At 64.6% G+C, this 16,400-nt stretch overlaps 1 protein-coding gene across 1 annotated transcript in view; it reads left to right on the forward strand.

The window, feature by feature from the left end:
• The window catches only part of LOC129653517 (mucin-5B-like), a 34,477-nt gene extending 19,786 nt beyond the window's left edge, over positions 1–14,691 (forward strand). The window contains exons 32-62 of the mRNA XM_055583245.1: positions 112–491; positions 816–1,138; positions 1,292–1,944; positions 2,053–3,204; positions 3,292–3,780; positions 4,210–4,824; positions 4,878–5,007; positions 5,063–5,155; positions 5,210–5,310; positions 5,580–5,724; positions 5,927–6,048; positions 6,336–6,411; positions 6,575–6,766; positions 7,226–7,324; positions 7,438–7,619; positions 7,884–8,055; positions 8,797–9,044; positions 9,401–9,587; positions 9,807–10,035; positions 10,126–10,307; positions 10,378–10,447; positions 10,681–10,781; positions 11,050–11,081; positions 11,339–11,519; positions 11,881–11,985; positions 12,072–12,109; positions 12,479–12,595; positions 12,950–13,036; positions 13,154–13,261; positions 13,719–13,816; positions 14,451–14,691. Of these exons, the coding sequence (XP_055439220.1) occupies positions 112–491; positions 816–1,138; positions 1,292–1,944; positions 2,053–3,204; positions 3,292–3,780; positions 4,210–4,824; positions 4,878–5,007; positions 5,063–5,155; positions 5,210–5,310; positions 5,580–5,724; positions 5,927–6,048; positions 6,336–6,411; positions 6,575–6,766; positions 7,226–7,324; positions 7,438–7,619; positions 7,884–8,055; positions 8,797–9,044; positions 9,401–9,587; positions 9,807–10,035; positions 10,126–10,307; positions 10,378–10,447; positions 10,681–10,781; positions 11,050–11,081; positions 11,339–11,519; positions 11,881–11,985; positions 12,072–12,109; positions 12,479–12,595; positions 12,950–13,036; positions 13,154–13,261; positions 13,719–13,816; positions 14,451–14,673 (6,930 nt within the window). The 3' untranslated portion in view covers positions 14,674–14,691. The remainder of the gene's footprint in view (positions 1–111; positions 492–815; positions 1,139–1,291; positions 1,945–2,052; positions 3,205–3,291; positions 3,781–4,209; positions 4,825–4,877; positions 5,008–5,062; positions 5,156–5,209; positions 5,311–5,579; positions 5,725–5,926; positions 6,049–6,335; positions 6,412–6,574; positions 6,767–7,225; positions 7,325–7,437; positions 7,620–7,883; positions 8,056–8,796; positions 9,045–9,400; positions 9,588–9,806; positions 10,036–10,125; positions 10,308–10,377; positions 10,448–10,680; positions 10,782–11,049; positions 11,082–11,338; positions 11,520–11,880; positions 11,986–12,071; positions 12,110–12,478; positions 12,596–12,949; positions 13,037–13,153; positions 13,262–13,718; positions 13,817–14,450) is intronic.
• The last annotated feature ends 1,709 nt before the right edge of the window (positions 14,692–16,400 follow it).

Raw genomic sequence — 16,400 nt, forward strand, 5'->3', positions numbered from 1 at the left:
ACAGAGAGGGTCTCCACCCCAACAAGTGTGACAGGACCCTCCTCCACAGCGACCAGGGAGAGGGTCTCCACCCCGAGTGTGACAGGACCCTCCTCCACAGCGACCACTGAGAGGGTCTCCACCTCCACGAGTGTGACAGGACCCTCCTCCCTGGTGACCACCAAGAGGGTCTCCACCCCCACGAGTGTGACAGGACCCTCCTCCCTGGTGACCACCAAGAGGGTCTCCACCCCCACAAGTGTGACAGGACCCTCTTCCGCAGCGACCACTGAGAGGGTCTCCACCCCCACGAGTGTGACAGGACCCTCTTCCGCAGCGACCACTGAGAGGGTCTCCACCCCCACAAGTGTGATGGGACCCTCCTCCACGGTGACCAGCGAGAGGGTCTCCACCTTCACCAGTGTGACAGGTCCCTCCTCCATAGCGGCCACTGAGAGGGTCTCCACCCCAACAAGTGTGCCAGGATCCTCCTCCAAGGCAACCACGGAGAGGTTCTCCACCCCCATGAGTGTAACAGGACCTTCCTCCACAGTGACCACCGAGAGGACCTCCACCCCAACGAGTGTGCCAGGACCCTCCTCCACAGCGACCACTGAGAGGGTCTCCACCCCCACAAGTGTGACAGGACCCTCTTCCGCAGCAACCACTGAGAGGGTCTCCACCTCCACGAGTGTGACGGGACCCTCCTCCACGGTGACCACCAAGAGGGTCTCCACCCCCACCAGTGTGACAGGTCCCTCCTCCACAGCGACCAGCGAGAGGGTCTCCACCTCCACGAGTGTGACAGGACCCTCCTCCCTGGTGACCACTGAGAGGGTCTCCACCTCCACGAGTGTGACAGAACCCTCCTCCATGGTGACCACCGAGAGGACCTCCACCCCCACCAGTGTGACAGGTCCCTCCTCCACAGCAACCACGGAGAGGGTCTCTACCCCCACGAGTGTGACAGAACCCTCCTCCACGGTGACCACAGAGAGGACATCCACCCCCACCAGTGTGACAGGACCTTCCTCCACAGCGACTACCGAGAGGGTCTCCACACCCACGAGTGTGACAGGACCCCCTTCCACAGTGACCACCGAGAGGGTCTCCACCCCCACCAGTGTGACAGGACCCTCCTCCACAGTGACCACTGAGAGTACCTCCACCCCCACAAGTGTGACAGGACCTTCCTCCAAAGAGGCAACTGTGAGGACCTACACCCCCATGAGTGTCCCAGGACCCTCCTCCACAGTGACCTCAGAAAGGGTGTCAACCCACACCAGTGTGACAGGTCCCTCCTCCACAGCAGCCACGGAGAGGGTCTCTACCCCCACGAGTGTGACAGGACCCTCCACCACGGTGACCACGGAGGGGACATCCGTTCCCACCAGTGTGACAGGACCTTCCTCCACAGCGACCACTGAGAGGATCTCCACACCCACGAGTGTGACAGGACCCTCTTCCACAGTGACCACGGAGAGGACATCCACCCCCACCAGTGTGACAGGACCTTCCTCCACAGCGACCACCGAGAGGGTCTCCACACCCACAAGTGTGACAGGACCCTCTTCCACAGTGACCACCGAGAGTACCTCCACCCCCACCAGTGTGACCGGACCCTCCTCCACAGCAACCATGGAGAGGGTCTCTACCCCCACGAGCATGACAGGACCCTCCTCCATGGTGACCACTGAGAGGACATCCACCCCCACCAGTGTGACAGGACCTTCCTCCAAAGCGACCACCGAGAGGGTCTCCACACCCACGAGTGTGACAGGACCCTCTTCCACAGTGACCACTGAGGGGGTCTCCACCCCCACCAGTGTGACAGGACCTTCCTCCACAGCGACCACAGAGATGGTCTCCACACCCACGAGTGTGACAGGACCCTCTTCCACAGTGACCACCGAAAGGGTCTCCACCCCCACAAGTGTGACCGGACCCTCCTCCACAGTGACCACCGTGAGGACCTCCACCCCAACGAGTGTGACAGGACCCTCCTCCAAGGCGAGCATGGAGAGGGTCTCCACCCCGAGTGTGACAGGACCCTCCTCCACAGTGATCACAAAGAGGGTCGCCACCCCCACGAGTGTGACAGGACCCTCCTCCACGGTGACCACCAAGAGGGTCTCCATCCCCACGAGTGTGCCAGGACCCTCCTCCACAGCGACCACTGAGATGGTCTCCACCTCCACGAGTGTGACAGGACCCTCCTCCCTGGTGACCACAGAGAGGGTCTCCACTTCCACGAGTGTGACAGGACCCTCCTCCATGGTGACCACCGAGAGGACTTCCACCCCCACCAGTGTCACAGGTCCCTCCTCCACAGCAACCACGGAGAGGGTCTCTACCCCCACGAGTGTGACAGAACCCTCCTCCATGGTGACCACGGAGAGGACATCCACCCCCACCAGCGTGACAGGACCTTCCTCCACAGCGACCACCAAGAGGGTCTCCACGCCCACGAGTGTGACAGAACCCTCTTCCACAGTGACCACGGAGAGGACATCCACCCACACCATTGTGACAGGACCTTCCTCCACAGCGACCACCGAGAGGGTCTCCACACCTACAAGTGTGACAGGACCCTCTTCCACAGTGACCACCGAGAGTACCTCCACCCCCACCAGTGTGACCGGACCCTCCTCCACAGTGACCACCGAGAGTACCTCCACCCCCACCAGTGTGACAGGACCTTCCTCCAAAGGAACCACTGCGAGGACCTACACCCCCACGAGTGTCCCAGGACCCTCCTCCACAGTGACCTCAGAAAGGGTCTCCACCCCTACCAGTGTGACCGGACCCTCCTCCACAGCAACCATGGAGAGGGTCTCTACCCCCACGAGCATGACAGGACCCTCCTCCATGGTGACCACTGAGAGGACATCCACCCCCACCAGTGTGACAGGACCTTCCTCCAAAGCGACCACCGAGAGGGTCTCCACACCCACGAGTGTGACAGGACCCTCTTCCACAGTGACCACCGAGGGGGTCTCCACCCCCACCAGTGTGACAGGACCTTCCTCCACAGCGACCACAGAGATGGTCTCCACACCCACGAGTGTGACAGGACCCTCTTCCACAGTGACCACCGAAAGGGTCTCCACCCCCACCAGTGTGACCGGACCCTCCTCCACAGTGACCACCGTGAGGACCTCCACCCCAACGAGTGTGACAGGACCCTCCTCCAAGGCGACCATGGAGAGGGTCTCCACCCCGAGTGTGACAGGACCCTCCTCCACAGTGATCACAAAGAGGGTCACCACCCCCACGAGTGTGACAGGACCCTCCTCCACGGTGACCACCAAGAGGGTCTCCATCCCCACGAGTGTGCCAGGACCCTCCTCCACAGCGACCACTGAGATGGTTTCCACCTCCACGAGTGTGACAGGACCCTCCTCCATGGTGACCACCGAGAGGACTTCCACCCCCACCAGTGTCACAGGTCCCTCCTCCACAGCAACCACGGAGAGGGTCTCTACCCCCACGAGTGTGACAGAACCCTCCTCCATGGTGACCACGGAGAGGACATCCACCCCCACCAGCGTGACAGGACCTTCCTCCACAGCGACCACCAAGAGGGTCTCCACGCCCACGAGTGTGACAGAACCCTCTTCCACAGTGACCACGGAGAGGACATCCACCCACACCAGTGTGACAGGACCTTCCTCCACAGCGACCACCAAGAGGGTCTCCACGCCCACCAGTGTGACAGGACCCTCTTCCACGGTGACCACGGAGAGGACATCCACCCACACTAGTGTGACAGGACCTTCCTCCACAGCGACCACCAAGAGGGTCTCCATGCCCACGAGTGTGACAGGACCCTCTTCCACGGTGACCACGGAGAGGACATCCACCCACACTAGTGTGACAGGACCTTCCTCCACAGCGACCACCAAGAGGGTCTCCACACCCACGAGTGTGACAGGACCCTCTTCCACGGTGACCACGGAGAGGACATCCACCCACACCAGTGTGACAGGACTTTCCTCCAAAGGGACCACTGTGAGGACCTACACCCCCACGAGTGTCCCAGGACCCTCCTCCACAGTGACCTCAGAAAGGGTGTCTACCCACAGCAGTGTGACAGGTCCCTCCTCCACAGCAACCACGGAGAGGGTCTCTACCCCCACGAGTGTGACAGGGCCCTCCTCCACGGTGATCACGGAGGGGACATCCATTCCCACCAGTGTGACAGGACCTTCCTCCACAGCGCCCACCGAGAGGGTCTCCACCCCCACCAGTGTGACAGGACCTTCCTCCACAGCGACCACCGAGAGGGTCTCCACACCCACGAGTGTGACAGGACCCTCTTCCACAGTGACCACCGAGAGGGTCTCCACCCCCACCAGTGTGACCGGACCCTCCTCCACAGCGACCACCGAGAGGGTCTCCACACCCACGAGTGTGACAGGACCCTCCTCCACAGCGACCACCGAGAGGGTCTCCACCCCATCCAGTGTGACAAGATCTTCCTCCACAGTGACCACCGAGAGGGTCTCCACACCCACCAGTGTGACCGGTCCCTCCTCCACAGTGACCACCGAGAGGGTCTCCACCCCCACCAGTGTGACCGGACCCTCCTCCACAGTGACCACCGAGAGGGTCTCCACCCCCACCAGTGTGACAGGACCTTCCTCCACAGCGCCCACCGAGAGGGTCTCCACCCCCACCAGTGTGACAGGACCTTCCTCCACAGCGACCACCGAGAGGGTCTCCACACCCACGGGTGTGACAGGACCCTCTTCCACAGTGACCACCGAGAGGGTCTCCACCCCCACCAGTGTGACCGGACCCTCCTCCACAGCGACCACCGAGAGGGTCTCCACCCCCACCAGTGTGACAAGACCTTCCTCCACAGTGACCACCGAGAGGGTCTCCACACCCACCAGTGTGACCGGACCCTCCTCCACAGTGACCACCGAGAGGGTCTCCACCCCCACCAGTGTGACAGGACCTTCCTCCACAGCGACCACCGAGAGGGTCTCCACACCCACGAGTGTGACAGGACCCTCTTTCACAGTGACCACCGAGAGTACCTCCACCCCCACCAGTGTGACAGGACCTTCCTCCAAAGGGACCACTGCGAGGACCTACACCCCCACGAGTGTCCCAGGACCCTCCTCCACAGTGACCTCAGAAAGGGTCTCCACCCCCACCAGTGTGACAGGTCCCTCCTCCACAGCAACCACGGAGAGGGTCTCTACCCCCACGAGTGTGACAGGACCCTCCTCCATGGTGACCACTGAGAGGACATCCACCCCCATCAGTGTGACAGGACCTTCCTCCACAGCGACCACTGAGAGGATCTCCACACCCACGAGTGTGACAGGACCCTCTTCCACAGTGATCACTGAGGGGGTCTCCACCCCCACCAGTGTGACAGGACCTTCCTCCACAGCGACCACCGAGAGGGTCTCCACACCCACGAGTGTGACAGGACCCTCTTCCATAGTGACCACCGAGAGGGTCTCCACCCCCACCAGTGTGACCGGACCCTCCTCCACAGCGACCACCGAGAGGGTCTCCACACCCATGAGTGTGACAGGACCCTCCTCCACAGCGACCACCGAGAGGGTCTCCACCCCCACCAGTGTGACAAGATCTTCCTCCACAGTGACCACCGAGAGGGTCTCCACCCCCACCAGTGTGACCGGACCCTCCTCCACAGTGACCACCGAGAGGGTCTCCATCCCCACCAGTGTGACCGGACCCTCCTCCACAGTGACCACCGAGAGGGTCTCCACCCCCACCAGTGTGACAGGACCTTCCTCCACAGCGCCCACCGAGAGGGTCTCCACCCCCACCAGTGTGACAGGACCTTCCTCCACAGCGACCACCGAGAGGGTCTCCACACCCACGGGTGTGACAGGACCCTCTTCCACAGTGACCACCGAGAGGGTCTCCACCCCCACCAGTGTGACCGGACCCTCCTCCACAGCGACCACCGAGAGGGTCTCCACCCCCACCAGTGTGACAGGACTTTCCTCCACAGTGACCACCGAGAGGGTCTCCACACCCACCAGTGTGACCGGACCCTCCTCCACAGTGACCACCGAGAGGGTCTCCACCCCCACCAGTGTGACAGGAACCTCCTCCATGGTGACCACTGAGAGGACATCCACCCCCATCAGTGTGACAGGACCTTCCTCCACAGCGCCCACCGAGAGGGTCTCCACACCCACGAGTGTGACAGGACCCTCTTCCACAGTGACCACCGAGAGTACCTCCACCCCCACCAGTGTGACAGGACCTTCCTCCAAAGGGACCACTGCAAGGACCTACACCCCCACGAGTGTCCCAGGACCCTCCTCCACAGTGACCTCAGAAAGGGTGTCAACCCCCACCAGTGTGACAGGTCCCTCCTCCACAGCGACCACCAAGAGGGTCTCTACCCCCACGAGTGTGACAGGACGCTCTTCCACAGTGACCACAGAGAGGACATCCACCCCCACCAGTGTGACAGGACCTTCCTCCACAGCGACCACCGAGAGGGTCTCTACCCCCACGAGTGTGACAGAACCCTCCTCCACGGTGACCACGGAGAGGACATCCACCCCCACCAGTGTGACAGGACCTTCCTCCACAGCGACCACCGAGAGGGTCTCCACCCCCACCAGTGTGACCGGACCCTCCTCCACGGTGACCACGGAGAGGACATCCACCCCCACCAGCGTGACAGGACCTTCCTCCACAGCGACCACCGAGAGGACCTCCACCCCCACGAGTGTCCCAGGACCCTCCTCCACAGCGACCACTCAGAGGACCTCCACCCCCACGAGTGTGACTGGACCCTCCTCCACAGCAACCACTGAGAGGGTCTCCACCCCCACCAGTGTGCCAGGATCCTCCTCTACTGCGACCACGGAGAGAACCTCCACCCCCACCAGTGTGACAGGTCCCTCCTCCACAGCGACCACGGAGAAGGTCTCCACCCCCACCAGTGTGACAGGACTCTCCTCCACAGTGACTACAGAGGGGGTCTCCACCCACACGAGTGTGACTGGACCCTATTCCACAGTGACCACTGAGAGGACCTCCACCCCCACGAGTGTGACTGGACCCTCCTCCATGGTGACCACCGAGAGGGTGTCCATCTCTAGTCCCTCTGGCTTCCCGGGGTCCTCACCCATGACCGCCAAGCCAGACTTGTCCAGTTACTCACCCACAGGTCACCTGTTGACCTCTCCCATATCGACTACTCCTGGGTCTCCACCCACTACTCCCTCCTGGTCCTCAGGGACCTCCGGCAGCCTGATGCCCTCCATTGTTCCCACAACCTCGCCTAGCCCCACCACACCCTGCCTTTGCCACGCCTTTGGGAAGTTCTTCCTACCAGGCACGTGAAGTATCACCCCTCCTGCAGACCTCCTCCCTGGCATTTGGTTGCCTTGGTTGTGTCCTCATGCCCTTGGCCCCGCCCTGGCTGACCTGTTGTCTCTGACCTTGTAGGGGACATTGTCTACAACAAGACAGATGCAGCGGGCTGCCCCTTCTTAGCCATCTGCAACCAGCGCTGTGACCTTGACCGCTTCCAGGGCGCCTGCACCACCTCCTCACCCCCAGGGACCTCAGCCTCTGTGCCCCCAACCACCCCAGTTAGCGGCTGTGATCGCACAATCCCTCCTCGAAAGGTGTGCCTCCCACCTCCACCATGACCTGCCAGGCCCTTCTGTATGCATGGGGCCCGGGGCATCCATCAAGGTTGATGGCACACCCCCAGTCCTCAGTGGCCACTCCACGGGTTGCTCTGGCTGGAGGCAAGCACGCAGGGTCCAAGCCCAGCCAGGAGGCAGCGGCCGCCCTGCCCCAGGCAGGGGGGGTTCCTGCGGCTGAGGTGGGGGCGGTGAGAAGGGGTCCTGCCATCCACCCCGTGGGTGCTGTGCTGTCTCTCACAGGTGAACGAGTCCTGGCTCCTGGAGGACTGCACGGTGGCCCGTTGTGAAGGCGACAACCGTATCACCCTGCTGGGGCCACGGCCGATGAGCAGCGTCACGTGCGTGAACGGGCATCTGCCCGTGAGGGTGCAGAACCAGAGCCATCGCTGTGACTACCACTACACGTGCGAGTGTGAGTGCCCGCCCTTGGTTCCGGGTCGGGGGAGGGCTGGCGGACTTTGAGACGTGCACACGCCCCCCCATACCCTGGGCCTGGGGTCGCTGGGCCCATCCCCATCAGGCTTGACGGTTTGAAGGGAACCCGGGGGTTTCTGAGAGCAGAGACAGTGGGGGTGAAGGTGAGGAGCTCTGAGGGGGTCGCATCCTGACGGTCCTGAGCAGCTTTCATGGTAGAACGGCATGCGGGAGGAAGTGGGTGGTCTTACAGTCTTCGGGCTCCTGGGGCGGCCGAAACAAATGACACCCCAGCCAGGCATCTGGTCCTGGAGGCCAGAAGTCAGAGATCAAGGAGTCAGAGGGACCGAGCTATCCCCAAAGCTTTGAAAGTGGGGGGTCCTGCCTGGCCCTCCAGACTCGGGGCCCCGGGTGCACCTGGGCTGTGGCCCCACCTCTACCCAGTCATCACGCAGCTTCTTCCCTGTCTCTTAGAAGGACCCTTGTCATTGGATTGAGGGCTACCCTGGTCATCCAGGATGACCTCCCCCCATGAACCTTCACTTAATCACAGCTGCAGAGACCCTCCTTCCCCTAAAGGAGGTCACATCCACAGGCTCTGGGTGGACACATCTGGGGGGCTCCCCCATCCAACTGGGTCCACTTGTGTCCTGAAGGAGGGACGGAGGCCCCCGGGGCTGAGCGACCCCCAAAGTAGTAGCTCCGGGTGGCACTGGGTAAGACCTGTCCATGCCTGCAGGTGTCTGCAGCGGCTGGGGGGACACCCACTATGAAACCTTTGACGGCACCTCCTACTCCTTCTGGGACAACTGCACCTATGTCCTCATGCGCGAGATCCAGCCACGCCATGGCAACCTCCGCATCCTGCTGCACAGCCGCTTCTGTGAGGCCGCCGCCCACTGCCCCCGTGCCCTAAGCATCCACTACCAGTCCATGGACATCGTCCTCTCCACCACCACCAGCGCTGGTGGGCAGGAGGAAAGCCTGGTGAGCGCGGGCGGCAGAGCAGCAGTGGCCGGTCCCGGCCTGGTTTAGGGGGACCCTGGTGCACAGAGATCACGTTGTCCCCCTGCCAGAGAGCCTCAGGGGCTTGGGGAAGACAGAGGGCACACCGGGACCTGGGGTCCCGAGTGTGGTGACTCCAGAGAGGGCAGGGAAGGAGCATGGGGGCTGCCTGAGGCCAAGAGCACCTGGGACCCAAACACACTGACCGTGACCCCAGCCCGAGGTGGGTGTCTGCTCTTTGGGGCATGGGTGCCAAGGAGGGGGGCCCAGCACCTGGGAGGACAGCCCCGAAGGCAGGTCTGCAGCCCCTGTCACGGGTCCCCCGATCACGCCCCCAGATGCTGTTGGACCAAACGCGGGTGAGGCAGAGCTTCAGCAAGAGCGGCGTGATCGTGACCCTGACCGGGGCCACCGGGATGCGCGTCGACATTCCCGCCGTCGGTGCCGTCATCACCTTCAACGGGCGGGTCTTCCAGGCCCGGCTCTCCTACAGCCGTTTCAGTCACAACACCGAGGGCCAGTGCGGTGAGCGGGGCTGCAGGACGCCTGCAGGGGCGGCGAGGGGCCGGCACCACCGCTGCGGGCGCACCCCCCCGGGGACCCCAGACGCACAGCCGGCCCCTGTACCTGCCCCAGGCGGGAAGCCCTCTTGGATAGCTGAGCAGTTGCTGGGGAGGTTGGGAGATGAAGGGAGACGGCGACGATGGTCCAGTGTGTGTACCCCCTGAATCCTGCCCTCCCCAGGCACCTGCACCAACAACCGCGGGGACGAATGTCGCCGGCCGGATGGCACCATGGCCCGCACCTGCCGGGACATGGCCCGGTCCTGGCTGGTCTCCGACAGCAGCGTGGAGGGCTGCGGGGTGCCCACCGGCCTGCCCCCAACCACCAGCCCCCTCTTGCCGGAAACCAGCACGCCCGCCATCCACCCGTCGTGCCCCCCAGAGCCCCTCTGCGAGCTGATGCTGAGCTCGTGAGTTCTCCACCTGGGTTGGGTGGTGGTGGTGGGCTGCCATCACCCTGAGGGGCCTCCGCTGCAGCCTCTGATGGGCTCTGCCTGCAGGGTCTTCGCCGGGTGCCACAGCCTCATCCCGCCTGGCCCGTACTTCAACGCCTGTGTCAGTGACAGCTGCTGGCCCGGCCGCGGCCGCGAGGTGCTCTGCCAGAGCCTGGAGGCCTACGCAGAACTCTGCCGCTCCCGAGGCGTGTGCCCCGACTGGCGCAATGCCACTCACGGGCTGTGCGGTGAGTCGGGCGTGGCCGCTGGGGGCCCCGGCCTCCTCGGCCTGCCTGACACCTGTCTGTGTGACCCCAGACCTCACCTGCCCGTCCGCCAAGGTGTACAAGTCTTGTGGCCCTGTGCAGCCGGAGTCCTGCGACTCCAGGTGAGCCCAGCCGACAGGGAGAGCATGGTGGGGACAGCAGGCCTCCCAGGCTGGCCCGCTGGTGGTGGACCTGGTGGGGAGCCAGGAGGAGACCCACAAGGCTCCAGGACCCCGGCCCCAAATCTCGGGAGTGCCCTTCCCCCACCCGACCTCTGATCCTGGACCCGAGGTTGCCCCCGGGCCTGCACCCTGCCCACTGCCCTGCCCCTCAGTCTGCCTTTGTCGCCTTGCAGGAGCCAGAGCCCACTGAGCGTTGGGCTGGCAGAGGGCTGCTTCTGTCCCGACGGCCACATCCTCTTCAATTCTCACAGGGACATCTGTGTGCCCGAGTGCCGTAAGCACCCTGCGCCGGACCCACCCAGCCCCGGAGAGCGGGAGGGTCCCCGGGGCGGGCAGACCCTGGCTGGGGCCAGTCCTGCCGGCAGCGCAGCATGGCCTGGAGCCTTCCTGAGTCCCCTCCTAAGTGATCCCCCTCGAGCTCTCCAGGGGCTTCTGCCCCAACCAGGGAGAAGAGGCCTCCACTGGGGGAGGGGTGGCCAGGCCGGCTGGGCCCCGACCCCAGTGCTCCCACTAACCCCCTTCTCCCCATTCTTGCCTTGCAGCCTGTGTGGGACCGGATGGGCTTCCCAAATTCGTGAGTGCTCCACCCTCAGCAGCCTGACTCCTTGCTTGAGTGGAAGGAGGGCAGGGGTCCCCCTCCCAGGGCCCCGGCTCTGCCCGGGGTCGGGCGGCGGGGCGGGTGCGGGTATGGCACACCCAGGTGTGAGCCATGTCAGCCTCACGGCTGCTCCCGGGACAGGGAGGCCGGGGGCCCACCTGCTGCTGGACGCGACCCCAGAGGCCAGGGCACCACCCAGGAGCCCTGGGGGAGCCTGACCTGGTCTGTTGCAGCCTGGAGAGCGGTGGGTCAGCAACTGCCAGGACTGCGTGTGTGACAAGGACAGTGTGTCAGTGCAGTGCACGCCCGTGCAGTGCCCGGCCCCAGACCAGCCACAGGGATGTGGCCGGGCCGGCTCTGTGGCCCTGAGCAGGCCTCTGGCGGACAACCCATGCTGCATGGAGAATCTGTGTGGTGAGGCCTGCACCCCAGTGGGCGGGCGGGTGGCACATGTCTGGCTCCGGCCACCTGGCCGGCAGGGCAGGAGTGCCTCGGGGTCCTGTGGCCGGGCTGAGGCTGGACCCCGAGGTGGGGGGCCTCTCGGTCCTTCACGTTTCCACCTAAAATGAAGCTGGTGGCCTCTGGCGTCCCTGCTGCCAGGCAGGGTCTTGGGGAAGACCGGGCAGGTGACAAAGCGTGGCCCAGAAGGGAGAGAGCCACTACTCCTGTGGAAAGGACCTCTCTGGTCCCGCGTGGGGCAGTGTTACCCTGGGAACCACAGAGGCGGGAGGAGGGGGGCAGGGGCACCCCAGGCAGCTCCCGGACTCTCCCGCAGTCTGCAATGCAAGCACGTGCCCCCAGAGCCCCCCTGCATGTGGGCTGGGAGAGAAGCTGGTCCGCACCCAGGTGGAGGATGACTGTTGCCCCACCTTCAGCTGCCGTGAGTCTCTGGGCTCGGGGGACGGTGGGGCTGGGGCTGGGGCTGGGGGCCTCCCGGCAGGCGCTCAGCACCCCCTTTCCTTCCAGAGCCTCTGCTGTGCACCTTCAATGGCACGTTCTATGGGGTAAGGGCTCCGTGTCCAGGCAGTCGGGAAAGGGCAGGGGGTGGGCTCCAGACTCGGCACGTCCTCCGAGGACCCCGTGCCCCTCTTGCCATGACAGCGGATGGGTCGAGGCTCCAGGCCCTTCAGAGGCAGCTGCTGTCGAGAGCCACTGGGAGCTTAGCTTCAGGCTCTCCCAGCAAGAGTTTCAGGGCAGGACCGCCCCTCCCACCGGCCTGGGGTCCCGGCTGCCCCAGTCTGCACTCATCCAGGGTCACGTCTCTGATCCTGTGTGAAGAGGAAGGAGACCGCTCTGTGGGTCTCACGGGCACAGGGAGGTGGCCTGGCCCTGGTGCCCCTCAGGGTCACCTCCCCTCACCCTGTCCACTGCAGGTTGGTGCGACCATCCCAGGGGTGACTCCGTGCCACACGTGCACCTGTCTGTCCATGGACAGTGAGGACCCGACTGTGCGGTGTGAGGAGGAGGCCTGTAATACCACCTGCCTCCAGGTGAGGCCAGGCTAGGCCCCTGGGGAGGCCCATCACTGGACCCTGGGCCCCCGGGAGGGCCTCCAGCTCAGCCTTCACGAAGGTTTTTTCGTCCCAAAAGGAGGGAGTGAAGCAGGAGGGTGGGGTATGGGGCTGTGGGTTGGAGGCGGACCTGTAGACTGCTGGGATAGGGTTCTGGAGGGCTGAAGTGGAGAAGGTGCTGGGAGCAGGGGTGAAGCTAAGAGAGGACCCCGGGGCTGGGCAGGGGCATGCCTCACAGAGGAAAGGGGGTTCCAAGGAGGCTAGCCCTGGGCCCCAGGGTGGGTGGGAGAGCAGGAGGGCTAGGTGTGGGACGTGACCACCCCTCTGCTCCAGGGCTTTGAGTACTCCACGGTGGCCGGGCAGTGCTGTGGGGAGTGCGTGCAGACCGCCTGCCTCGCACCGGACGGTCAGCTGGTCCAGGTAAGGGGGCACTCAGTCTCAACCCTTGCCCTGCAGAGACCCTCCTGACCAGCTCCTCTTCATCCACCAGGTAATCCCCAGCCCGGCCCCCACCCATTTTTCCCCCTTTCATTCCAGCTCAACGAGACCTGGGTCAACAGCCTCGTGGACAACTGCACAGAGTACCACTGCCAGGCCAGGGACGGACCCCCTATGCTGACCCCAACGCCTGTGGTCTGCCCCGATGTGTCCACCTGCAAGGTGTGTGTCTGGGGCTCAGGCTAGCCAGGCTGGCCTCCTGGCGCAGAAGCCCCGCCCACATCACACCCACCCATTCCGAGTCCATCACCAGAGGCCCCGCCTACCCACAAAGGAGCCCCGCCCACACCACAGCCCACACCCGCTCATTCCCAGAGTCCATCACCAGAGGCCCCGCCCACCCACCACGAAGCCCCGCCCACTAAAGCCCCGCCTCTCCCCCCCCCCACCTGCAGGGCATCCTCAAGAAAATCGGCTGCTGCTACTATTGTGTGCAAACGGGTAAGTCCAGGCTCCCCTTCCTGCCTCTCAGCGCTGTCAGCTCCGCCCACTGACTCCTCCCGAAGTTGCCCGCCCCAGCCAGAACCCCCACCCTGAGCGGGAGGTTACGTGGGTCCTCGGAGACCTGCCACCACTGCCTTTCCTCTGCGCAGACGCCTGCCAGGTCCACACCAACATGACGGTCCTGCGACACCGGGGCTGCGTCACCCAGGCCGCCGTCAAGGTCTCTTTCTGCGAGGGCTCTTGCCCAGAAGTGTCCCGGTGAGCGGCCCGTGCCCTCCACCCCCGCCCCAGACACGTGCATGGTCACCAGCCGGTGCCCCAAGTGACCCTGTCTTTAGAGGGACCCCCTGTGCTGGGGCTGAGGCCGGAGGGCCCAGCTTGCTACAGGGAAGAGGGAAGGGCCCCCCAGCAGGGCTGCAGAAACCCTGAGCCTCCCCAACCCCCTGAGCCAGGCCTGGGGCAGCTGGGCGGGGCCACGGGGGTCAGAGCACCAGGTCTGCCCGTGTTGGGGCCAGGCAGAATAAGCACCTTCCCTGAGCCAGACTGTCAGGGCAGAGCTGCGGGCAGAATCCACCCCCCAGAAACCCAGGCCACGGCCAGCTGTGAGCCCAGGCAGAAGAGGCAGGAGGAAGGGTCTGGACCTGGCTGGACGGCCCAGGGCAGGTTCCCAGAGGAGAGGTCTGCCACGGTCGGCAAGTTTGAGGAGCTGGTTTGGGAAAGAGCAGGGCCTGGCTGGGGAAGGTTGGGGTTCTCAGCGACCCAGAGCGCTGTCCGGGCCAGTACCAGCAGCTCTGTGCGCTCAGGGAGCCAGCCACTGTCTCCGGACCCCCGAGAGACCAGGAGCCGGGCAGTCCGGGCAAGAGGGGAGGTCCTGAGGGTTGTGCGTCTGCAGGTACTCCATGGAGGCACAGGCCAGGCAGTGCAGCTGCTCCTGCTGCCAGGAGACCAGGACCCACCAGGAGGTGGTGACCATGCAGTGCCCCGACGGGACGGCCTTCCAGCACACCTACACCCACGTGGACGAGTGCAGCTGCGTCCCGGTCTGCGCATCCTCGCCGCAGACTCTCGAGGATAGCTCATCCACCTTCCCAGTCTTGGGGTCCACCACTGTCTGACGTTCTGCACCCCCGGGCACCCCCCACCATGGAAACCACGGGTGCCCAGGCATGCCTTCCACGGGTACCGCTGCCCCCGCGCTCTCTGCACTTGCCCTGTGAACCCGGGCCCCACAGGCTGGCAGCACAGTGGGGGTGCTTGAAGGGGACCCGACGTCCTGCCCTCAGAGCCCCTCGCGCCTCTCTGGCCACCTCCCTGGCCATCAGGGTCAGATGGCCATCATCTGAAACACGGGCACACCCAGGCTCGTCCCTCGCCGGTGTCAGGAGGCGGCGACGCTGTGCAGAAAACCGTACCCCGCTGCGCTAGGGCCCCACCGCGGCCTCTGTGCTCCTCGAAGCCCCCAGGGCACAGACCCCCACTGGCTACCTCCTGCAGCGAACCACAGGCTGAGGCCGGGGCAGGCCGGGCCGGGGCCTCCAGGGAGCTGCGTCAGGCAGGCTGGCTGCCTGCCGGTGTCTGGACCCTGGGCTGAGGCTACAAGGGCCAAGGGGCAGGCCAGGGAGGGGGTGGCCCCCACGGCACGCCGTGTGCTCACGCAGCCCCAGTCTTGCAAATAAAGGCCGAGCATCACACACGCTTCCTGGTCCTGGTGTCTCTTCCCACCAGCTGCATCCCTGGGCTCCCCCGCCGTCCGGGGGGCTGGGCTGTCCCTGAACCCCACGCCTCAGGCTCTTGCTGGAACCCCCAGGAGGGGCGGGCAGAGCAGGTGACAAGGAGGCCCCCAGGGTCTGTCTCAGGCTTTGGGAGCATTGGGCGGAGTCAGGGTGGCCCGAGGGCTCGGAAACACTGTCACCGTGATTGCGAACATGAAGGGTTTAGAAGGAAGTTGTTCACAGGCGCAAAAACCGGATGAGCCTCTAGGGGGTCAGTGTGTCCACGCAGGAAACCCTGCCCACGCTGTCCGCACCTCCTGCAGGCACTTGTCACGGGCCAGCCTGCCCCGTCTCTGACCCTCATGTCTCCTCTCCACCGAGGGCAGGGGTCGCTGCCTTTCTTTTACGCTGTTTCATCCTGAGTGGAGAAAGCGGTCTGCACCGGGTGGGGCAGGACGAGCTGGGTGCGAGGGGCGGGTGGCAGGCCTGGCCTGACCTACCCGCATGGCACGGGCACCTCCCTGTGAGACAGGGGAGGCTGCCCCGCGGAGGGCAAGGCAGCGCTGGCTGCAGCCAAGCAAGCCTGGTGGGTGAGAGGAGGGTCTTCTAGGCCCTGCACACCACAGGGCCCGCCTCCGCTATCTGAGCGCTGGGGCCTACCCAGGGTGCCCACCTGGGAACCAGTGACTCATGCTGTCCCCCAGGGGCTGCGGTCCTCAGCTCCCAGGGAAGGTGGGGGCTGGGGTCTCTTTGTGGCCTTTCCTACTCAGATCACCAAGGTCTAGTCAGGGCGGGACCCCTCTGGGACTGGGCTGGAAACTGTCCAGCAGGGCTGACAAGCTTACGGACAGACTGCGGGGGGCTGGCGGCCCCTCCCCCAGCCACCACTGAGGTCTGCGCACTGCCCCATCTCATTCTGATTTCCTGGGCGACTGTGGCCGGGTCCTGCCCTGGCCTTGCTGCTAAGTTGCTTCAGTCGTGTCCGACTCTGTGCGACCCCATAGATGGCAGCCCACCAGGCTCCCCCGTCCCTGGGATTCTCCAGGCAAGAACACTGGAGTGGGGTGCCATTTCCTTCTCCAACGCATGAAAAGTGAAAGTGAAGTCGCTCAGTCGTGTGCGACTCTTCG

The sequence above is a fragment of the Bubalus kerabau genome, chromosome 5, assembly GCF_029407905.1.
Source record: "Bubalus kerabau isolate K-KA32 ecotype Philippines breed swamp buffalo chromosome 5, PCC_UOA_SB_1v2, whole genome shotgun sequence".
NCBI classification, from domain to species: Eukaryota; Metazoa; Chordata; class Mammalia; order Artiodactyla; family Bovidae; genus Bubalus; species Bubalus kerabau.